General features: G+C 35.4%; 1 protein-coding gene across 9 annotated transcripts in view; it reads left to right on the top strand.

Annotated features, from left to right (window-relative positions):
• The window catches only part of RIC1 (RIC1 homolog, RAB6A GEF complex partner 1), a 141,739-nt gene that overhangs the window by 48,508 nt on the left and 68,279 nt on the right, over nucleotides 1-24,952 (top strand). For all 9 annotated transcript variants that reach the window (XM_045165035.1, XM_045165029.1, XM_045165030.1 and 6 more), the window contains one exon: nucleotides 14,904-14,983. In XM_045165035.1, the coding sequence (XP_045020970.1) occupies nucleotides 14,904-14,983 (80 nt within the window). The remainder of the gene's footprint in view (nucleotides 1-14,903; nucleotides 14,984-24,952) is intronic.

The raw sequence follows: 24,952 nt of genomic DNA, 5'->3' as shown, positions 1-24,952 counted from the left end.
ATTAAAATTATTTTTCATAACAACCCTCTGATGATAGGTAATTTTGTTACTTCCATCATAGAGTTGAGTTGACTGTGGTAGATAGGTTAAAGCACCTGCCCCAGATTACATACCGGAGAAGGCAATGGCAACCCACTCCAGTACTCTTGCCTGGAAAATCCCATGGACGGAGGAGCCTGGTAGGCTGCAGTCCATGGGGTCGCTAGGAGTCGGACATGACTGAGCAACTTCACTTTCACTTTTCACTTTCATGCATTGGAGAAGGAAATGGCAACCCACTCCAGTGTTCTTGCCTGGAGAATCCCAGGGACGGGGGAGCCTGGTGGGCTGCCGTCTATGGGGTCACACAGAGTCGGACACAACTGAAGTGACTTAGCAGCAGCCCCAGATTACATAGATACTGTGTACCTCAGATCACACTACTGATAATGAAATTCTAACCCATGAAGCCTGGTTCTAGAATTTGAAAGTCTTAATAATTTTGCTTTACTGCCTTTCACTGTTAGCATGGTTGTTTAATCCTACTAGCTATTATGGAATAAAGCTTAATCTAGGAGATATTTTGCAATTTGCTTTTACAAAAACATCAGTAGACTGTGTGAGAAGCATATATAGTTGTATGATCTGTAGAGCAATACAGCATCAGTCTCTCTCTGCACTTTAAGTCAAAACCAAAGCAATTTTTACGGCCTTCCCCCCAACTGCCAAGAATAGTCATTGTGTGCTCTGGCATGAAAATTCTATTACTGTATCATCAACAGAGCCACAGTTACCTCCTTATCAAGTTGTACCTTGATATTTTAAGTGTGAGAAAGAAAATCCTTTACCATTTTAAGAATTGGCCCATAGTGTTTGGGAGTGTTTTCTCTGAGTATCAAAAGTAGAATATCATTTTAGTAGATATGATACTAGGCCATAAATATCCCTACAGTTTTCCTCAGTTTCAGACAATTAATATATATATATGAGCACTGCTGCTAAGTCACTTCAGTCGTGTCTGACTCTGTGTGAACCCCATAGATGGCAGCCCACCAGGCTCCGCCGTCCCTGGGATTCTCCAGGCAAGAACACTGGGGTGGGTTGCCATTTCCTTCTCCAATGCATGAAAGTGAAAAGGGAAAGTGAAGTCGCTCAGTTGTGTCTGACTCTTCGCGACCCTGTGGACTGCAGCCTACCAGGCTCCTCCATCCATGGGATTTTCCAGGCAAGAGTACTGGAGTGGGGTGCCATCAATTTTTCTGGTATATGTGCACAAGGAACATTAAAATGAATTTTAAGTGCTGTCTCATTCCTAGCACTCTATGTGGCAAGTAGCACCAATGTATTAGCATATGCATAAATATTTTTATTGAGGCCTTGCTTATAATAGGAAAAAACCTGGAGTCTCTTGATTCTGCATTCTCTTCCAATCACCAGTATTTTGCTAAATCCTGACTAATTTATTGGCATCCTCTTTATTCTCATTGTCATTACCTTAGCACAGGCCTTTAGTATATTTTGTAGAATGCCTAGAACTCAAAACTTTCAGCCTTTTTTTTTTTTTTTTTGTCTACTTGAAATGTGCCTAAATTATACATAGCTGTTTCTAAATCACAGCCCTTATTCTTACTTTCAAACCTTTTGGTGGCTTCTCCTTGTATTCAAAATGTGTTCTAAACTTCTTAGTCTAATATTCAGGGCATCTTGTGATCTGGCTTCAACCTGCCATTCCAACTCTGTTTCTCCTTGCTACCCTTGATATCCTCTTTCACACTTAGCTAGGTGGAAGTGTACATTGTTCTGCCACAACATGAGAGTTACTGTAACATGTATTAGAATATAACTTTTTTTTGAATAAGGGAAAAACATCAGTTTAACTTAGAATTCCTGTTGTTTTGTTGTCGGGTTTTTTCCCCCCTCTTGCTAACATGGTAATGTATTGAGTCACCAAATAACAGCCGAAAGCAAAGAGAGTGGACTACAAGTTGTGGAGGAATATAGTGTTCTACATAGTACTCATTCATCTCTCTCTCTTTTTCATCTTGGTTTGACCAAACACTGTTTTGGAAGTGATTGCTCTTCTCCTGGATGTCTTTGAATTTTGCTCTTATTTCTATAACGTGGTGTCCTTTAATTGTACTATTTATATTCCCTTAAATTATATATGTCCTTAAGTTACACTGTTTTTGTTAGAGTTGTTATTTTTCACATTTAATATCTAACTTCAAAACGGTGGCTCAGAACAACCATTTGTTTACTCTCCTGTGATTTGCTATGGGTTTGGTCAAGCAGTTCTCCTGATCTCAGTACCTGTAATACTGATGTGACTGCAGACATCTGACAGCTCTGTTGATGCTGGATGGTCTTTTAATTACATGTCTGGTAGTTGACTGTTGCTGTCCACTTTGGTTTTCTTTGTAACTTCTTATTTTCCAGTAGGCTAGATAAGGTTTGTTTGTTTTTTTTTTCGCTGTGATGGTAGAAGCTTTTCAAGAGAGCAGAAGTTTCCAAGTCCAGCCATCATTTGCATTCCATTTTTCTAAATAGCTTTATTGAAGTACAGTTGCTATACAATAAACAGCACATACTTGAAATGTACAATTAGATTCATTTTGAAACTGTAACTACAATCAAGTTAGTAAACAGATGAGCAGCTGCAGAGGTTTCCTTCTACCCTTTTGTAATTCTTCCCTCCTGCCATGATGTACCTTCCTCTAAAACCAATTATTGATTTGCTTTCTGTCAGTAGATGAGTAGAGTTTTAAATAGATGGAATCATCCAATGTATGCTTTTTTTCTAATTTACTTTACTGACATAATTTGAGTACAGTTATTTTGAGATTCAAGCATGTTGTCATGAATCAGTAGTTTGTGCTGAGTAGCATTCCATCTTATGGATATAACACAATTGGTTTATCCATTTATCTGTTGATGGGCATTTGAGTTGTTTACAGTTTTGGTCTATTTCAAGTAAAGCATTATGGACGTTCAAGTACAAATCTTTATGTGGATATATATCTCCTTTTTTCTTGGGTAAATAACCATGAATGGAACAGCTAGATCAAAAGGTAGGTACCTTATGTTTAACTTTTTAAGGAAATGCTAAACTTTTTACAGAGTAATTGTATCAGTGTACATCCCTGCCAGCAGTGTACAGGAGTTTTCATTCCTCTTTGCCAGTTTATGGTATGCCTTTTTAAGTTCATTTATTCTGATGGGTGGGTGGTGGTATCTGATTAAAGTTATAATTCACATTACTGTAATGACTAATGATGTTGAACATCTTTTCATTTGTTTATTTGCCATTTACCCATTTTATTTATTTATTATTTGCTTTCTTTTTGACTTTTTAGACTTCTTAGTATATTTTGGATAAAAGTCCTTTATTACACATATGCTTTACAAAGAATTTCTCCTAGTATGTTACTTGTCTTTTCATTCTGTTAACAGTGGTTTTCCAATGAAGTACTTAATTTTGATGAAGTCCAGTTCATTCTTCTTTTTTTTTTTTAATGTGTCATATCTTCTTCCTGTGCTTTCTTTTAGAAATCTTACTGATTTAGGTTTTATATTTAGGTCTGTGCTGTATGTTGAATTAACTTTTGTATATGGTGCAGGGTATGGTTCCAAGTTAATTGTTTGCCTGTTGATACTCAGTTGTTCAACACAGTCTGTTGAAAAGGTTATCCGTTCTGCACTGCATTTCTTTTGCATCTTTGTCATAAATCAGTTGTCCTTATGTGTGTGGAGTTTTGTCTGCATTCTCTTCAGTTCCATGAAGTGTTTGTCTGTCTTTATGTTATTACTTTGATTACTCTAGCTCTGTAATTATTTTTGAAATCATATAGTGTTACTTTTTCAACTTTCTTTTCAAAGTTGCTTTCACTGTTGTAGGAGCTTTTGTTTTCCATATGAATTATAGAATGACCTAGTTGGTTTCTATGAATATGACTGCTGGGCTTTTGATTGGAATTGTGTTGGATCTGTGGATCCATTTGAGGAGAGTTGTCATCTTTGCAGTATTGAATCTTCTGACCTATAAACAAGTTATATCTCTTATTTAGATATTTTTAACTTCATCAGTGTTTTATTATTAGTGTACAAGTATTTCACATCTTTGGCCAGATTTATCTCAAAGTATATATTTTTTAATTTTTTTGAAAACTTTTAATTTTCTAATTGTTCATATCTAATATATAGAAATGCAGTTGATTTTTCTGTTGATCTTGTATCTTACAACCATGCTAAACTCACTTATTCTACTACTTTTTTTGTAGATCTCATCATATTTTCTCAAAAGACTATGATATCAATCTGGATACTTTTTATTCCTTTTTCTTTATTGATTTTATTGGTAAGACTGTCCAGTACAATTTTGAACAGAAAAGTATTTATCTTTTGGTATTAAGAATCATGTTATAGGTATTTTTAAAATTCTCTTTATTACGTGGTAAAAGTTAACCCTCTCTTGTTAATTTGCTGATAGTTTTTAATTAGTAGTGTTATATTGGATTTTGTTTGATGCCTTTTTTGTATTTATTGAGACAATCATAAAATTTTCCTTTTTTAGTTTGTTAATATTGTAAATTACATTTATTGATTTTTGAATGTTAAACCAACCTTGTATTCCTGAATAAACATGATCTGTTATTCGGACAATACATTGTTAGATTTAATTTGCTAAAACTTTGTTTAGAAATTTTACATAGGTGTTAATAAAGGATATTGGTTTGTAGTTTCTTTTCCTCAAAATGTCTTTATCATTCTTTGGTGTGAAGGTAAAGCTGGCCTCATAAAATGAGATCAAAATTTGCCATCCTTTTTGGTTTTTTAGATGACTTTGTGTTGAATCGATATTATCTCTTTTCTAAATATTTGGTAGAATTCACCAATGATAGCATCTGAGCCTAGAGTTTTGTTTTGTGGAAAGGATTTAATTTCTTTAGTAGATACAAGTAAGTTTGATAGTTTATGTCTTTCATGGAATCTATCCATTTTATCCAAGTTGTAAATTTACTGTCATAAAGTTACTCACAGTACTCACTTGTTATTTTTAAATATGTGTAAACTATGTAGTGATGTCACCTCTCTCATTTCTGATGGTGGTTATCCTGTTTCTTTTTTTCCTGGACACTATGACTAGAAGTATAGAAGATCTTAATGATCTTTTTTAAAAACAAAACAAAACCCAGATTTTAGTTTCATTGATTTTCTTTTCTGTTTCACTGATTTCCATGCTGATCTCTATTATTTTCTTTATTTTAAAAAATTGTTTACTTGTGGTTTCATTTGCTCATCTGTTTCTAGTTTAAAGTAGAACCCAGGGTCACTGATTTGGCCTTTTTCTTTTTTTCTAATACAGGCATTTGAAGCTATAAAGTTTCCCTTAAGCACTGCTGTAATAATACCCCACTAATTCCTGTGTTTTTCTAAATTTCTGTCTTGATTTCTTCTTTTGTGAATTACTTAGAAGCATATATATTTGAGAGTTCTCCAGAAAACTTCTGTCATCAGTTTCCAGTTTAATTCTGTTGGGGTCAAGAAACATATATTATATACATTTTATTTTTAATATTCTTATTTTAAAAGTAGTTATCTTTTAAAGAAGTTTAAGTGAAACAAATGAAATTTGTATTAAATTTAATGCAACTTTTTTTTTTTCCCCTCTTACCTCTCTCCTTTGGGAACTCTGTCTATGTGTATGTTGGGCCATAATTTACTGATACTCTATGAGTTTTAGTCTTTTTGCGTGTGTTTCATTAAGGGTAATCTTTATTGCTATGCTTTTATGACCAGTAAACTTTTTAATGTCTAATCTGCCATTAATTCCTTTTAGTGTATTTTTATCTCAGATAGTTCAGTTTTTTTATCCCTAGAGTTTGGTTTGGGTTTTCTATGTTCCCTAGCCTTTGAACATGTTGAACACGTTATGACTGTTTTCAGTGTCCTTTTGTGCTAATTCTAACATCAGATTGAATTCTGGATCATTTTTGATTGGTTGAGTTTTCTTCTAACTGTGTGTCTTGTGTTCTTCTGCCTGTCTACATGTGTAGTAATCTTTCATTGGATGCCAGACATTATGGTTTTACTTTGTTGTTTGCTGGATTTTTTTGTGGTCCTATAAATCTTTAGCTTTATCCTGGGAAGTGCTTATGTTACTTGGAGGCAGTTTGGTGTGTTCATATTTTGTTTTGTGGGTTTGTATTGCAAGTGTTGGAACAATACTCAATCTAGAGCTAATTATTCCCTACTACTAAGACAATACCTTTCTAAGGTTTACCACAGCCATACCTGAAAACACTGTTATGAGCAACTAATCAAAGCCGTGTGCATTATGAGTTTTCTCAGTCTTGCTGATGGGACAGGGACTGTTTTCAGGACTGTCTGAGCACCACGCACTGTTCCTTTTCTAATCCTTTTGGTTTTCTTCTACATTGGTAGTGTCTTCACATGCATATGCCTATTGGTGCTCTTTGATTCTTTCTCCATAGAACTCTCTTGTCTCTGGTAGTACTCTGTCATATAAATTGTAAATGCCTGTTCTTCCTGAACTCTCAGCATCATCTTCTCAACACCGGGAGTCTCCTAGGCTTTGTCTCCATTTCCCTTCTCAGCGCTGTGACCTGAGAACTCTCAAGAGAGTAAGCTGAAACAGTAAAACTCAGCTCAGTTTCCCATCTCTCAGGGATCACTGGCCTTCACTGCTGATGTCAGTGTTTTGAAACCATTGTTTCATATATTTTGCTTGGTTCTGGGTTGTTTATTTCAGATAGGAGCATAAACTATCTTTAACTTAATTCATCTTGGTTAGAACCAGAAGTCTTCAAGTGCTCTGGTATAAAACAGTGTTATAGAACTAGGAATAATAATGTGACGACTATTTGTATCAAAAGATATTCATCACCTGTTTTTGAGAGAATGTGCTATTTACAACTTTTTGTTATTTTTCATTTAAATATATTCATATGTATGTGCAAAGTCTAAAAGTATTCAAAATGTTAAATCATTTTTTTAGAGGTATGATTTAGAGTAATTTTATATACTTCATATGTATAATAAAGAAATATAGCTAAAAACAGAAAACACCATGTATGAATCAGTGTAAAGAATTTTAAAATGTTCTTCTGTCAGCCATATTTGAAACCTAATATGACCATATGTTGGGATAAAAGATCTAAATCATCAAATCCATATCTCTTAAATTATTATAGAAATCCTTATGATTCCATGATTCAAGTCATTGGAGCCAGATGCATAAATCCATTCCGTCCCTTATGGTAAAAATGGTATATGCAAAGGAAGAAATGCCCTGTGACTTGAAATTCTGAAGTATCTGGTGAATTCATGTGCAGTAAAAGCATTTGGTTGGTAGAAGAAAGTATTGGTAAAGAAGCTGCCTACAGGTTAAGCATTAGTTATATGTAACTGTTGATTTGTCTAATTACACAGTTGAAAGTGAAAGTGAAGTCGTGTCTGACTCTTTGCTACCCTGTGGACTGTAGCCTACCAGGCTCCTCTGTCCATGGGATTCCCCAGACAAGAGTACTGGAGTGGGTTGCCATTTCCTTCTCCAGGGGATCTTCCCAACCCAGGGATTGAACCTGAATCTCCCACATTGGAGGCAGACGCTTTAACCTCTGAGCCACAGGATAATTGCTTTACAGTGTTGTACTTTTTCACAGTTAGATTTAAATTCTTCCTGTTTACAGAAAGTTACTATTTCTGGTATATATATCATTCATCAATCATAAAATAATTTTAAAACACATTTAATTTGAAGTGGCTAGTGAAACTTCCCAAATGCCCAAACACAGCAGAATAAAAACAGGCAGTTAATAACAATGATAACCATATCACCTACCACCACCAGAGAATTCAGTCTCTTCTTTTTAAAATGTGGAATTAAGTGAGGTAATTTGCATGATTTTTTAAATGTCTGTTACCTAGATTTGCAATTTAAAAAAATGAAGCGTAATATTTATGCCACTGACTGTTTATTGTCTTGTTGGTATCTTTTATGTTATTGTTTGTAGTTCTTTCTTCTAAGTGGCATTAAGGGAGACATGTGTTTTTTCTATCCTCTATTTAAGTAATGATTACCTTCTTTCATTCCCTTAATACCCTTTATCCTTATGATCTTATGGCCCTAATGCATGGATATACAAAGGACATGAACATAAAGAATGTCATATAAATTGCCTGCAGGTCATTGGACCTCTGTATAGTCCAGTTCAGTAGCTCAGTCGTATGCAACTCTTTGTGACCCCATGGAATGCAGCACGCCAGGCCTCCCTGTCCATCACCAACTACTAGAGTTAACTCAAACTCATGAGTCAGTGATGCCATCCTACCGTCTCATCCTCTGTTGTCCCCTTCACCTCCTGTCTTCAGTCTTTCCCAGCATCAGGGTCTTTTGAAGTGAGTCAGTTATTTGCATCAGGTGGCCAAAATATCGTAGTTTCAGCTTCAGCATCAGTCCTTCCAGTGAATATTCAGGACCGATTTCCTTTAAGATGGACTAGTTGAATCTCTTTGCAGTCCAGGGGACTCTCAAGAGTCTTCTCCAACACCACAGTTCAAAGGCATCAGTTCTTTGGCGCTCAGCTTTCTTTATGGTCAACTCACATCCATACATAACTACTGGAAAAACCATATCTTTGACTAGATGGACCTTTGTTGGCAAAGTAATGTCTCTGCTTTTTAATATATTGTCCAGGTTGATGATAACTTTTCTTTCAAGGAGCAAGCATCTTTTAATTTCATGGCTGTAGTCACCATCTGCAGTGATTTTGGAGCCCCGCCCAAAATAAAGTCCGTCACTGTTTCCATTGTTTCCTCATCTATTTTCCATGAGTGATGGGACCAGATACCATGATCTTAGTGTTTTGAATGTTGAGTTTGAAGCTGACTTTTTCACTCTCCTCTTTCACTTTCATTAAGAGACTGAGTTCTTCTTCACTTTCTGCCATAAGAGTGGTGTCATCCACTTCTGAATAACTAACAAATCACAGAAGAAATCCAAAAAGAAATCAAAATATCCGTAGAAATGAATGAAAATAAAAACACAATAACCAAAAACCTATGGGATTCAGTAAAAGCAGTGCTAAGGGGAAGGTTCATAGGAATACAAGCTTACCTTAAGAAACAAGGGAAAAATCAATAACCTTACGCTACATCTGAAGCTACTAGAAAAAGAAGAAATGAAGAACCCCAGGTTAGTAGAAGGAAAGAAGTCATAAAAATTAGGGCAGAAATAAATGAAAAAGAAACAAAGGAGACTATAGCAAAAATCAACAAAGCTAAACAGACAAGCCATTAGCCAGACTCATCAAGAAAAAAGGGGAGAAGAATCAAATCAACAAAATTAGAAATGAAAATGGAGAGATCACAACAGACAACACAGAAACACAAAGAATCGTAAGAGACTACTAATCAGCAACTATATGCTGATAAAATGGACTTGGAAGAAATGGACAAATTCTTAGAAAACTATAACTTTCCAAAACTAAACCAGGAAGAAATAGAAAATCTTAACAGACCCATCACAAGCATGGAAATTGAAACTGAGATCAAAAATCTTCCAACAAACAAAAGCCCAGGACCGGACAGCATCACAGCTGAATTCTACCAAAAATTTAGAGAAGAGCTAACACCTATTCTACTCAAACACTTCCAGAAAGTTGCAGAGGAAGGTAAACTTCCAAACTCATTCTATGAGGCTGCCGTCACCCTAATATCAAAACTAGACAAAGATGCCACAAAAAAAGAAAACTACAGGCCAATATCACTGATGAACATAGATGCAAAAATCCTTAACAAAATCCTAGCAAACAGAATCCAACCACAGATTGAAGAGATCATACATCATGACCAAGTGGGCTTTATCCTAGGGATGCAAGGATTCTTCAGTAGTCGCAAATCAATGTGATACATCACATTAACAAATTGAAAGATAAAAACCATATGATTATCTCAATAGATACAGAGAAAGCCTTTGACAAAATGCAACATCCATTTATGATAAAAACCCTCCAGAAAGTAGGCATAGAAGGAACATACCTCAACATAATAAAAGCCATATATGACAAACCCACAGCAAACATTATCCTTAATGGTGAAAAATTGAAAGCATTTCCCCTAAAGTCAGGAACAAGACAAGGGTGCCCACTCTCACCACTACTATTTAACATAGTTTTGGAAGTTTTAGCCACAGTAATCAGAGAAGAAAAATAAATAAAAGGAACCCAGAATGGAAAAGAAGAAGTAAAACTCTCACTGTTTGCAGATGACATGATCCTCTACTTAGAAAACCCTAAAGATGCCACCAGAAAATTACTAGAGCTATCAATGAATACAGTAAAGTTGTAGGATATAAAATTAACACAGAGAAATCCCTTGCATTCCTATACACTAACAATGAGAAAACAGAAAGAGAAATTAAAGAAACAATTCCATTCACCATTGCAACAAAAAGAATGAAATACTTAGGAATAAATCTACCTAAAGAAACAGAAGACCTTTATATAGAAAACTATAAAACACTGATGAAAGAAACAAAGATGACACAAATAGATGAGAAATATACTGTGTTCCTGGTTTGGAAGAATCAATATAGTGAAAATGAGTATACTACCCAAAGCAATCTGTAGATTCAGTGCAAACCCATTCAAGCCATCAGTGGTATTTTTCAGGGACCTAGAACAAATAATTTCACAATTTGTATGGAAATACCAAAACCTCGAATAGCCAAAGCAGTCTTGAGAAAGAAGAATGGAACTGGAGGAATCAACCTGCCTGACTTCAGACTATACTACAAAGCTACAGTCATCAAGACAGTATGGTACTGGCACAAAGACAGAAATATAGATCAATGGAACAAAATAGAAAGCCCAGAGATAAATCCACACATCTATGGACACCTTATCTTTGACAAAGGAGGCAAGAATATACAATGGAGAAAAAACAATCTCTTTAACAAGTGGTGCTGGGAAAGCTGGTCAGCCACTTGTGAAAGAATGAAACTAGAACACTTTCTAACACCATACACAAAAATAAACTCAAAATGGATTAAAGATCTAAATGTGAAACCAGAAACTACAAAACTCCTAGAGGAAAACATAGGCAAAACACTCTCTGATGTAAATCACAGCAGGATCCTCTATGACCCACCTCCCAGGGTAATGGAAATAAAAGCAAAAATAATCTAATTAAACTAAAACTAAATTTAAGTTAAATTTAATTAAACTTAAAAGCTTTTTCACAACAAAGGAAACCATAAGCAGGGTGAAAAGACAGCTTTCAGAATGGGAAAAATTAATAGCAAATGAAGCAACTGACAAAGAATCTCAAAAATATGCAAGCAGCTCCTGCAGCTCAATTCCAGGAAAATAAATGACCTGATCAAAAAATGGGCCAAAGAACTCTACAGACATTTCTCCAAAGAAGACATAGAGATGGCTAACAAACACATGAAAAGATGCTCAACATCACTCATTATCAGAGAAATGCAAATCAAAACCACAATGAGGTACCATCTCACACCGGTCAGAATGGCTGCTATCAAAAAGTCTCCAAACAATAAATGCTGGAGAGGTGGGGAGAAAAGGGAACCCTCTCACTGTTTGTGGGAATGCAAATTAGTACAGCCATTATGGATAACAGTGCAGAGATTCCTTAAAAACTGGAAATAGAACTGCTGTACGACCCAGCAATCCCACTGCTGGGCGTACACACCAAGCACACCAGAATGGAAAGAAACACACGTACCCCAATGTTTATCACAGCACTGTTTACAATAGCCAGAACATGGAAGCAACCTAGATGTCATCAGCAGACGAATGGATAAGAAAGCTGTGGTGCATATACACAATGGAATATTACTCAGCCATTAAAAAGAATACATTTGAATCATTCTAATGAGGTGGATGAAACTGGAGCCTATTATACAGAATGAAGTAGGTCAAAGAAAAACACCAATACAGTATATTGATGCATATATATGGAGTTTAGAAAGATGGTAACGATGACCCTATATGCGAGACAGCAAAAGAGACACAGATGTAAAGAACAGATTTTTGGACTCTGTGGGAGGAGGCGAGGGTGGGATGATTTGAGAGAAGAGCATTGAAACATGTATATTATCATATGTGAAATAGATTGCCAGTCCAGGTTCGATGCATGAGACAGGGTGCTCAGGGCTGGTGCACTGGAATGACCCAGAGGGATGAGGAGGGACGTGGGAGGGGGGTTCAGAATGGGGAACACATGTACACCGTGGCTGATTTCATGTCAATGTATGGCAAAAACCAGTACAATATTATAAAGCAATTAGCCTCCAATTAACATTTAAAAAATTGATTTTAAAAAATTAAAAAAAGAAAAGTTGTGTCATCTGCGTATCTGGGGTTATTGGTATTTCTCCCAGCAGTCTTGATTCCAGCTTGTGTTTCATCCAGCCCAGCGTTTCTCATGATGTACTCTACATATAAGTTAAATAAGCAGGGTGACAATATACAGCCTTGACGTATTCCTTTCCCAATGTGGAACCAGTCTGTTGTTCGATGTCCAGTTCTAACTGTTGCTTCCTGGACCTCTGAAGTTAAAGCCATATAATCCAGTAATATGCCTTGGAGAAAGAAAAAAATATTTTAAGATTAGGAATGATAACAGGAAGATTAGGAATGATAACAGGAAAGAGAACTTTGAAGTTCTTTATTTTGTCTTTTCATTAACTTTTTGGAAAAGCTGGTCTTAGAGTATGTACTTAGGTTCATTATATATACTAGAAGAAGGTTTCGAAATTGTTGATTGAGCAATATACTTATTGAGTTATATACTTAAATTTGCAGTATTTGGGGATAGGAAGAGAAGGACCGTTCTAACTATGGCCTCACTACATAATAACAACAGTTTTGGTATAGATACACAAAGATGCTCTTTTTTAAGAACGATTGTTTACCACCAAAACTTTTGTTGTTCAAAGGCAGGCATGTTTATGAAATTATCACTGATGAATATCATTAATATCTGGAAATATATAACATTTAATATACATGCAAAACCAACTTTACCTTGTAGAGATGATTGATACAGAATACCAAAATAGTAAATCAAGCCATATTTGTAACTTCATCTAGTATACTATGTAAGGTTTCTAAATGCTGGGGCAAAGTGATGCTATAGTTTCCCTGGCATTATAGTCTTCTAAGCGGTTGTTAAAATTCTCAGTATATTATTAGCATTTGATGTTCTGAAATGTTAAACTTTTGACTTCGAGTGACTGATATTCCAGACAAAGTATATATGTTATTTATCTAAGTACTGTACTATGTTGTTTTACTTTTCTAGCCCATGTAGTAGTAGAGTTTACACATTTTAAACAGTCAGTAAATCTACATAGGGGTCGTGATGTCTGTGAAACTTTCAGTATGGTTTTTATTTGCATCCATTTTCTTTTTGATCTCATAGTTTTCGCATTAGAATAATATAAAATTGCACATGAGGAATTAGAATGACTATCTTATCTGGAGGATTTTAGCCTTTTTTCTTTGGTATCCCAATATGTTGAACTAGAGTTTTGGAAAACATTATGAAATATTAAAGTTTTTAGCTTAAAAACAGATCACCTGGCTTTGCTGAAGAAATTTAGTGTTTCCTCTTGCATTCCTTTATATGAAAAACAGAAAACCTGTACTGGAAAGAAATTTGAAACCTTGAATAATTTAAAAAATTATTTTTTTTTTTAGTTCTATTTTTGGTAAAAGCTGTCCTGCCACTAAAATGCCAAGAATTCAGTATGAATATAAAGTAGTTTGAGTAAAACATTGCCATTTGATTCTGTTATGTCTGAAAGTATTTGTTTAGAAAAAGCTATAGTTTTTTTTAATATATTTATATAAATGTAAAATGGTTGGTTGAACTTCACAAGTAGATATCTGCCATGATCATATGACACTTTGTTTTAGTACAATTTATAATTTTTTAATTGAAGTGTAGTTGATTTGCAATGCTGTGTTAATTGCTGTGCAGCATAGTGATTCAGTTATACATACATATACACACACATGGTCTTTTTAATATTCTTTTGCATTATAGTTTATCACAAGACATTGAATATTAAATGTAGATCCCTGTGCAGTAGGACCTTGTTATTTGTTCATTCCTTATATAACAATTTGTATCTGCCTAATCCTAAACTCCCAGTCTGTCCATCCCCAACGCTGGCAACCATGTCTGTTTTCTGTGTCTGTTAGTCTGTTTCTGTCCTGTAAATAAGATTCATTTGTGTCATATTTTAGGTTCCATATATAAGTGATATTGTATTTTTCTTTCTGACCTACTTAATACAGTATGAAGCATTTTGTTAACTTAGAAAAATTAGCTGATGTTCAAACTTTTGAAATTGAAGGTTCTCTATTTTTCTTCTTTCTCAAGAGTATATTTTGTAGTAAATCAGGCTAATTTATTGATTTTGAAATATATAAAGTATGTTGAATTTCATCATACTATTACCATTTGGTGATGTCATTGCTTTAAAAACTCAGAAAAATTTTACCATATTATTCCAGAGTTCAGAACAGTCTGTATATTTTACAAAATAACCATCTATTACCTGAATAATAGTTATTTTAGAATACTAATGTTTACAGCATATTATAAATTATTAATTTCAATTACCTATGGAATATTTTGAAACCTATAAATTCCTTTCATGAGTTACTTTATGAACAAGATAGATTATACTGAAACAAAGTGATTCGTTTTCTTGCATAATTTAGCTGTAGGTCTTCAAAAGAGTGTTCTTAAGAGTAAAATATTTTCAAAGAAAGAAATGCTTTGAAATAAATACTTTAAATAAAATTAAAATTAAGGTTACAATCATAGCTTTACCCTTTAATTCATGGTAATTAAAATTTATCTTTCAGACGGCAAATGGCTACATCTTGTTTTTTCACATAACATCTACAAGAGGGGACAAGTACCTTTATGAACCAGTGTATCCCAAGTAAGTTCATTATCTTTTATTTTTAAATATTTGTGTACTTTGTATTCATAAAATGTTGCAGTTTAGGGTTGTCTGAAGTGCTGGGCCAGCATTTCCAAAAACACTGTTTCAGAAATTACTAGGTCTTCAAACTGCTGTCACTTGAATAAAAAAATTCTATAGTAAGTCTGGAAATCTTGGATGAATATATTCCGTAATGTTTTATGGGAAAACCCAAATGAACTTTTTGGCCAACTCAATACTATCTCCCTTCTTGGACATTCAGAATTACTGTTAATATACTCTAGTTTTAGCTTTGTTTAGTCTCTATTGGGGATGTATGAGCTAAGAGATTATGAAGAGAAGAAGTAAAATGTCAGTAAGCTATAGGTACTTTGTTCTGTATATTTTAGTATATGCATAGACTAAGTACGTGCCCCGAAAGAATTTGAGGGAACTTGAACTTTTGATCTTTAATCTATGTTGTTCAGTATGTTTTATATTGTTTTTGTTGTTGTTTGCCTTTTGAAATAAGAACATTTTATTGAAAGAACTTTTGAAATAAAATAACATAATCTTCATGTATGATACCTTTTTAAAAAAACAAGCCATTAAAACTGGATGAAAATATAAATGAATTATTTATCACATTTCTAGACGGTGGAAGACAGATATTATTGGTTATATAAGAAGTGAAAGAGAAAATAGATTTCATTATATGTAAGTTTAAATTTCTGAAAATTAACAGTGATAAAACTGACAAACATTAAAAGTAGCACTGGGGGAAAATTATGCAGTCGATAGGACCAAGGCTTACTATTTTTTATATGAAGGAGTCATATAAATTGCTAAAAAACACAAAGATTTCAAAAATGAATAGGTAAGAGCAATCTTATAAGAGGAAATGTAATCCATTTTAATTCTCAATTTACACACGGTCCTGTAAATAAAAAGCAATAAACAGGGTCACCTTATAGGTGGTGATGATGATTATTCTCTTCTAGATGGGCAGGGGAGTAAATGACATCTCTGGAAACAGTGAAAAATACAGTTTACTTCATTTTACCAACATGATTTACATATATTTCCAGTGTTTTGAAATAGTATTTTGAGATTCATTTTTTGTTTTCCAGAGGTTTTTTAAAAGTTTCTTACCTTGTAATACTAAGTAGTATCCCAACAATGCATGAATTTTGCTGTTTAACTGCATATGTTAAGCTAGAGAAGTAAAGAGCATTATTATTATTATTTATTGACTTGGATGATCTTCATTGTATTGAAGATTTTTTTAGTATGTGAGCCTCAATAAAGTATGTATTGCCTTAGAGCAGCATGAATAATAATGAAAGGGGATATAACCTTTGATATCAGATAGACTTGGAATTAAATGTCAGTTCTGCTGTTTTTCAGCTGTATGACTTCTATCAAGTTAATCCTTCTAAAACCTCAGTTTCCTCATCTGTAGAATGAAATAGCAGTTGTAATTATTTTAAGGATTAAATGAGATCAGGCATATTAAATGTTTAGATAAGCACCTAATAGATGGAAAAAGTAATATGGACAACTGCTATTATTTGTACGCTTTTCCTGTGTTAGTTGCTCAGTCGTGTCTGACTCTTTGTGATCCCATAGACTGTAGCCTGGCAAGCTCCTCTGTCCATGGGATTTTGCAGGCAAGAATACTGTATGTTGTACATTTTTTGCTTTTGAGTTGATAGTATACTTTTTTTAGAGTCTAACTTCTAGTAACTGCTACATAAAATGAAATAAAATCTCTTATATAGGAACAGTTTTGCAGAGCAAATTAGTCAGTCTATTATATATTAGGCTGGCCAAAATATGTGATGAAAAGCCCAAACAAACTTTTTGGCCAATCCAATATTGGTGTGCTAGACTACTTTCTAGTTGGATTTTTTAGTCTAGTAAGTTTCTTAGTTTTTCTAGTAGAACCTGTTTATAAAATGGGAATAAAAATATTTTCTTCTTCAGTTCTTTGCAGGATTGTATGGCTTAGGTTTTTAAAATCTGATTTGAGGAGAGTTTTAAAAAAATACTTAGTTTTTATAGGATGTAAGATAAGCTCAGGGAGGTATTGCACGACATAGGGAATACAGCCAATATTTTGTAATAACTATAAATGGAAAGTAACCTTTAAAAATTGTATAAAATTTTTAAATGAAAAAAATTTAGTTTTAATTAGTGTATTATTATCATCTGTGCCATTGTAAACACTTATGAAGTTCAAGACACTGTTCTAAGCACTTTTCAAATTCATTTAATCCCTGTCGCAACCTGATGAGGTAGTTATGGACAGTTACTTGCAGCAGAGAGGCCAAGTAACCCATCGAGAGTCACACACTAGTAAATAACACACTCAGGATCAGACCTAAATGTTGTAACTTCAGAATCTGTGTATTTAATCACCAGTACTACATAAACTGCCTCAACCCTCTTTCCATCTAGTCTTCTGTTACTCTTGGATTTATTTGGTGAGTCAGGAATTTAATTTAAAAAAATGAATGATCTGGAGTGGTTTATAGTAGTCTTAAAGAATAGAGGCAGTATAGTTGAGGCCAGTAGTCAGTCACCTTCTCAGTTAGAAATACTATTGTCTCTTGCTTCTCTTTTCTGAATCTTATGAGTTTATCATATGAGTTTTTCTAGAGTATCTCAGCATCGTCAAATTATGTGACAGCATCTTAACTCTCAGAATGCCTATCTTTTCTCATATACTCCATCTTTGTTGTTGTTTAGTCACTAAGTCATGTCTCACTCTTTTATGACCCTGTGGACTGCAACCTCCCAGACTCCTCTGTCCATGGGACTTCCCAGGCAAGAATACAGGAGTGGTTGCTATCTCCTTCTCCAGGGAACTTCCTGACCCAGGGATCGAACCATGTCTCATGCATTGCAGGCAGATTCTTTACCACGGAACTACCAGGGGAGCCATGCTCTATCTTAGAACAGGTTGTTGTTTAGTCACTTAGTCATGTTTGACTCTTTGTGACCCCATGGACTGCAGCATGCCAGGCTTCCCAGAGTTTGCTCAAACTCATGTCCATTGAATTGGTGATGCTATCCAGCCATCTCATCCTCTGTTGTCCCCTTCTCCTTCTGCCTTCAGTCTTTCCCGGCATCAGGGTCTTTTCTAATGAATCGGCTCTTCACATCAGGTAGCCAAAGAATTGGAGCTTCAGCTTCAGCATCAGTCCTTCCAGTGAATATTCAGGATTCATTTCCTTTAGGATTGACTGGTTTGATCTCCATGCAGAGATCACTGATTTAGAGGGCATGGACTTAGAGGGCATTGTGCTAAGTGAAATAAACCAGACAGAGAAAGAAAAAGAAAGACAGATACTGTATATCACTTCTATGTGGAATCTAAAAAATATAACAAACTAATGAACATAACAAAAAAGAAATAGACTCACAGATACAGAGAACAAACGACGGGTTACCTGTGAGGAGAGGAGCAATATAGGCATGAGAGAGTAGCAGATAGAAACCATTGAATGTAAGATAGACTACAAGGATATATTGAACAGCACAGGAAATTTATCCAATATTTTGTGACAACTGTAAAGGGAGTATTATCTTTAAAAAATTACATTAAATGCACAAATAGTGAGAGACATATAAACAGTAAAAAGTGAAATTGTGAACCTAGTCTGCTTTTTCAGATTCCAGTCTCGTTTTACTCTCCAATTAGCTTTATATTTGAGTAAATAAATACCTAGGAGTTGAATTGCTGGGGCATATCACATGTCTAGTGATTTAAGATTGGAGACATTGTATTACCTATCGAGTGTCCGATTTTTACTCTTTTGCTTTAAAGAATGTTGAGGTTTGTCTTGGAGAGCAGTTAAGTTGGAGATTTTCTTGATCCTTTTGGAGCTTATTTATAAATTTTTAGGGCGGATTCAACCTTTAGGCTATATTAGCACTTCTGAGCTCTATTCTAACGTCCTGGGTCTTTAAACAGGTCTCTTTGATCTGGTCAGAGCTAGAATTTCCCCAAGCCCTCTATGAGCTATACAATTTGAAACTCTGGAAGTTTTTCTTTGGCTGACCTTGTGGAGTTTCCCTATATACAGTCGTAGCTTAGTATTTAGCAACATTTAAGGGGAACCTATATTGGTTTCCAGAGCTCTTTTTCTGTATCTCCTGCCTCTCTTGTACTCTGTTCCACAAATAGCTGCTTCTGCTTCCCTAAACTTTAATCTTCTTCTGCTCAACTTAACAAGACTGCTGTATTATGCTTGTGTTTTCCTAACTTACATGGTAATCTCAAAAGTGACTTCTACCAGGAATCTTTGTTTGCCTCCCTTCACTCAGGAGTACAGTCCTGTGCTGCCTGTTATGCAGTGTCTGAAAACTGTTTCTTACATTTTGTCCAGTTTTTTTTTTTTTTGTTTTCAGTTGTATCTGGAGGGCTAATTTGGCACCAGTTTTCTGTTATTATAGTAATAAAGTGACTAACCATCTATGTCCCTGTCCATCAACTTGAACAGTTTCTGGTCTTTTTTCATTGGGAATGTTTTAGCACATTTAAGATATCATCATTTTATTTCATCTCAAAATGTTTTCATTATTGACATTCTGGCAAACAATTAGATTGACTCAGAATGCTGCTATATGAGGTATGGAGTTTGAGGAAGGAAAACATCCTGAGCCTTACCAGAACTCTGGTTGGAGAATCAAAGCCTTTTGGTCCAGAATTCAGCTCGGACTGCCAGAACTTGCTGGATCAAGTCTAACACATTCCAGACATTTTAAAACTTGATAATCTGAGTTGTAAGAGAATAGATCTTAAAAGGTCTCATCACAAGGGGAAAAAAAATGTAATTATGTGAGGTGTTGGATGTTAATCTTACTGAGGTAATTATTTTCAAATATATATGTAAATCATTTTGTTGTGCACCTTAAACTCATGCAGGGTTCTATTGTCAGTTACACCTCAGTAAACTGGGGAAAAAGAAAAGATGTGAAAATCTGAAGTTAGATTCATTTTCATTATCATCATCAAACACTTATTGTGTGCTATGGTGTCATTTGTAAGACATTAGCTGTCCTGATGCTGGAAAGGTATAAGATGCTAAGGAAGAAATAAGTATTTAACAGCAGTATAAAAATGGGAAATGCCCAGTGAACATCCCTGAAAGTGGTAATATTAATAGCATTTCAGGCAGATGCTTGAATTGTCAGGGAAAGTTTTGTAGATAGGGACATTTGAGCTATACTTAAAAGGAAAGATAGGCCTTGGGTAAGTTACGTTGCTAGGAAAACACTGTACTTTTGAAATTCCTGTCCCATGTCCCTGTGTTACTGTGCCCTCCATACCCCTCCTTGCCCCTCTACCACAAGATTTATCAGGTCATCTGCCATGTTATTTTCTTTGAAGTGAAGTAAAGTGAAGTCGCTTAGTCGTATCCGACTCTTTGTGATCCCATTGACTGTAGCCTACCACGCTTCTCTGTCCTTGGGATTTTCCAGGCAAGAGTACTGGAGTGGGTTGCCATTTCCTTCTCCAGAAGATCTTCCCAACTGGATTGAACCTGGGTCTCCCGCATTGTTTACCACCTGAGCCACCTCGTTGTTTTCTTTAGCTGGCATTTAAAGTATTTGAGATTTCTTGCACAAATAGACTTTGTTGAAATAAATGCCTTTTGAGTTTAATTGTGTGCGTGCACATGTGTGTGTGCATGCGCATGTGCGCAGTCTTGTCTGACTCTTTGCAACCCCATGGGTCTGTAGCCCGCCAGGCTCCTGTGTCCATGGAATTTCTCAAGCAAGAATACTGGAATGGGTTGCCATTTCTTTCTCTAGGGAATCTGCCAGACCCTTGTCTCTCATATTGGCAGGTGGAATTTTTACCACTGTGCCACCTGGGAAGCCCTTACTTAATTGCATAGTGAAACTTTGCTTTTAATTCATGAAAAATACATTAGTAAAACAAAACTCTAAAAATGGCTTAATTTCATTTTCCATTCTTTCTTATGATATTGGACTTAGTATTATTACTTCTAATAAATACATAGCAGTTTAGAGATATGGAGAAGAGAATAGAATTTGAAATTGGAGACACCTGGGTTTCAATTTGTGCCCTACTTTTTGCAGGCATTGACTTGGAAAAGCTGTTTGTTCGGTTATTTTCTATGCTTTTGTGCATCTGTAAGATAAGAATAGTGAGTTAGTAGGTCTTTAGTAAGTTGCAGTTGTTATTGTCTGGGTTGCCTTTTGAATTATTAAACATAATCTACTTCCACTGGACATTTGACAATGTGTGTGTTCGGGAAAGAAGGAAATTCAAGTTCACTGGGAGATGGTGATGGACAGGGAGGCCTGGCATGCTGTGATTCATGAGGTCGAAAAGAGTCAGACACGACTAAGCAACTGAACTGAACTGAAATATATGTATTCTCTTATAATCCATTTATTTCTCTGTGGTCAGTAGTAATGCCCCTTCTTTCATTTCTAATTTTAGTAAGTTGAATCTTTTTTCCTTAGGTTTTTCAGTTTTATTGATGTTTTCAGAGAACTACCTGTGCTTTATTTGATTTTCTCTATTATTTTCCAGTTCTCTGGGGTTTTTTTGGTTGTTGTTGTTCATATCCATTCCGGTCTTCATTATATCCTTCCTTCTGCTAGTTTTGTTGTTGTTCAGTCAGTAAGTCACATCCAACTCTTTAAGTTTGCTCCTTCTCTAGTTCCTTTTAAGGTGTGAAGTTAGGTTATATATAGATTTGAGATTTTTCCTCTAAGTGTAAGCATCTTGGCTGTAAATTTTCCTCTGATGACTGCATTTACTGCCCTCTATGACGTTGTGTTTTCATTTTCATTAGTCTTGAAGGATTTTTAATTTTCCTTTTGGTCTTTTCTTTAACCTGTTGGCAGTCTCTGAGACTTGTTTAATTTCTACATTTTTGGATATTTCATAATTTCCCTTCTGTTATTGCTATGTAGTTTCATTCCATGGTGATCAGATACTTTGCATGATTTCAGTCTTTTTAAATGTATTGGGGCATTTTGGTGACCTAATGTGTTCTCTTCATGTACGTTTGTGAAAGAATGTGTATTCTGCTGTTACCTGGTAGTCTGGAATGTGTATTAGCTCTGAGTGGTTTATAATGTTCAAATTCTCTATTTCCTTACTAATCTTCTATCTAATTGTACTGTGCATTATTGAAAGTGGGGTATTGAAATGTCCAATTGTTACTTTTGAACTATTTCTCCCTTCAGTTGCTTCAGTATTTGCTTCATAAGTTTTCAGACTCTTGTTATTAAAAGTTTTATCTGTTTATAATAGTTATATCTTCTTGCTGGATTGAGTCTTTCATCAATATGCAATGTCCTTTATCTCTTGTAACAATTTTTTGTTTGAAGTATTTTGTCAGATATTACTACAACCACCTAGCTTTGTCTTATTTGCTATTTGCATGAAATATTTTTTCATCCTTTCATATTCAACTTATTTCTTTTGCTCTAAAATGAGTTTCTTATAGAAAACTTAGAGGTGGGATCATAAATTTTTTTAATCTATTCAGTCAATGTGTCTTTTAATTGGAGAGTTTAATCTGTTTACATATAAGGTAATTGATGATAAGAAAGGAATTCTGCTATTTTGCTATTTGTTTTCCATGTGTCATATCTTTTTTGATCCTCAGTTCCTCCATACTGTCTTCTTTTGTGTTTAATTTTGATTCCTCTCTCATTTCCTTCTCTCTGTATATTTTTAGTTTTTCTCAGTTGTTACCTTGGGAATTACTTAGCATCTTACATTTAAACAACCTAGATTAAATTAATAACAACTTGATTTCAATACTAAAGCTATATTCCTGTACAAATTCATCCCTCTCATTTTTTCTTACTGTCACACATTACATCATTATGCATTGTGAGCCCATAATGTAGACCTAGAATTACCTTTTCATTCATTGTTGTTGTTCGTTTCTCAGTTGTGTCCAGCTCTTTGCTACCCCATGGATGGCGGCATGCCAGGCTTCCCTGTCCTTCACTGTCTCCCTGAGTATGTTCAATCTCAAGTCCATTGAGTCTATGGTACCATCTAACCATCTCATCCTCCGCTGCCCCCTTCTCCTTTTGCCCTCTATCTTTCCTAGCATTTGGGTCTTTTCCAGTGAGGTGGCTCTTCACATCAGATGGGCAAAATATTGGAGCTTCAGTATCAGTTCTTCCAGTGAATAATCAGGATTGATTTCCTTTAGGATTGGGAATGAAAATCCTAACCCTAAACCCTAACCCTGGTTTGGTCTCCTTGAAGTCCAGGGGACTCTCGAGAATCTTCTCTAGTGCCACAGTTTGAAAGCAGCAGTTCTTCCTTTGATGCTCAGCTCAGCCTTCTCTGTGGTCCAGCTCTCACATCCGTACATGACTACTGGAAAAGCCATAGCTTTGACTATATGGACCTTTGTAGGCAAAGTGATATCTCTGCCTTTTAATATGCTGTCTAGCTTGGTCATAACTTTTCTCCCAAGGAGTAAGCTTCTTTTAATTTCATGGCTGCAGTCAGTGATTCTGGAGCCCAAGAAAATAAAGTCGGTCACTGTTTCCTTTTTTTTCCCCATCTAGCTGCCATGAAGTGATGGGACCAGATGCCATGATCTTCATTTTTTGAATGTTGAGTTTTAAGCCAGTTTTTTCACTCTCCTCTTTTCACTTTCATTAAGAGACTCTCTAGTTCCTCTTCGGTTTCTGCCATTAGGGTGGTGTCATCTGCATATCTGAAGTTACTGATATTTCTCCCAGTAATCTTGATTCCAGCTTGAGCTTCATCCAAGCAGGCATTTTGCATGATGTACTCTGCATAGAAATTAAATAAGCAGGGTGACAGTATGCAGCTTTGACATACTCCTTTCCCAATTTTGAACCTCCGGTTCTGACTCTTGCTTCTTAACCTGCATACAGGTTTCTCAGGAGACAGGCAAGGTGGTCTGGTATTTCCATCTCTTTAAGAATGTTCCACAGTTTGTTGTGATCCACACAGTCAAAGGCTTTAGCGTAGTCAATGAAGCAGAAGTAGATGTTTTTCTGAAATTCCCTTGCTTTTTTATGACCCATAGGATATTGGCAATTTGATCTCTGGTTCCTTTGCCTTTTCTGAATCCACCTTGAACATCATGAGGTTCTCGGTTCACATACTGTTGAAGCCTAGCTTGAAGGATTTTGCGCATTACCTTGCTAGCATGTGAAATGAGCGCAATTGTACAGTAGTTTGAACTTTCTTTGGCATTGCCCTTTTTTGGAATTGGGATGAAAACTGACCTTTTCCAGTCCTATGGCCACTGCTGAGTTTTCCAAATTTGTTGGCATATTGAGTGCAGCACTTTAGCAGCAGCATCTTTTAGGATTTGAGATAGCTCAGCTGGAATTCTATCTCACCCAGTAGCTTTGTTTGTAGTAATGCTTCCGAAGGTCCACTTGACTTCACACTCCAGGATGTCTGGCTGTAGGTGAGTGATCACACCATCATGGTTATCTGGATCATTAGGACCTTTTTTTTTTTTACAGTTCTTCTGTGTATTCTTGCCGCCTGTTCTTAATATCTTCTATTTCTGTTAGGTGTATACCATTTCTGTTCTTTATTGTGCCCATCTTTGCATGAAATGTTCTCTTGGTATCTTTGATTTTCTTGAAGAGATCCTAGTCTTCCTATTCTATTGTCCTCTGTTTCTATGCATTGTTCATTTAAGAAGACTTTCTTATCTCTCTTTGCTATTCTTTGGAATTCTGCATTCAGATGGGTATGTCTTTTTTATCTCATTTGCCTTTCATTTCTCCTCTTTTCTCAGCTATTTGTAAGCCCTCCTCAGACAACCATTTGCCATTTCTTTTTCTTGGGGATGGTCTTGATCACTGACTGCCTCCTGTACAGTGTTACGAATCTCCATCCATAGTTCTTCAGGCACTCCATCTGTCAGATCTAATGCCTTGAATCTATTTGCCACTTCTACTGTATAATCAATCATAAGG

This window comes from Bubalus bubalis, chromosome 3, assembly GCF_019923935.1.
Source record: "Bubalus bubalis isolate 160015118507 breed Murrah chromosome 3, NDDB_SH_1, whole genome shotgun sequence".
Classification (NCBI taxonomy): domain Eukaryota; kingdom Metazoa; phylum Chordata; class Mammalia; order Artiodactyla; family Bovidae; genus Bubalus; species Bubalus bubalis.
This window is presented reverse-complemented; position numbering and strand designations above follow the sequence as displayed.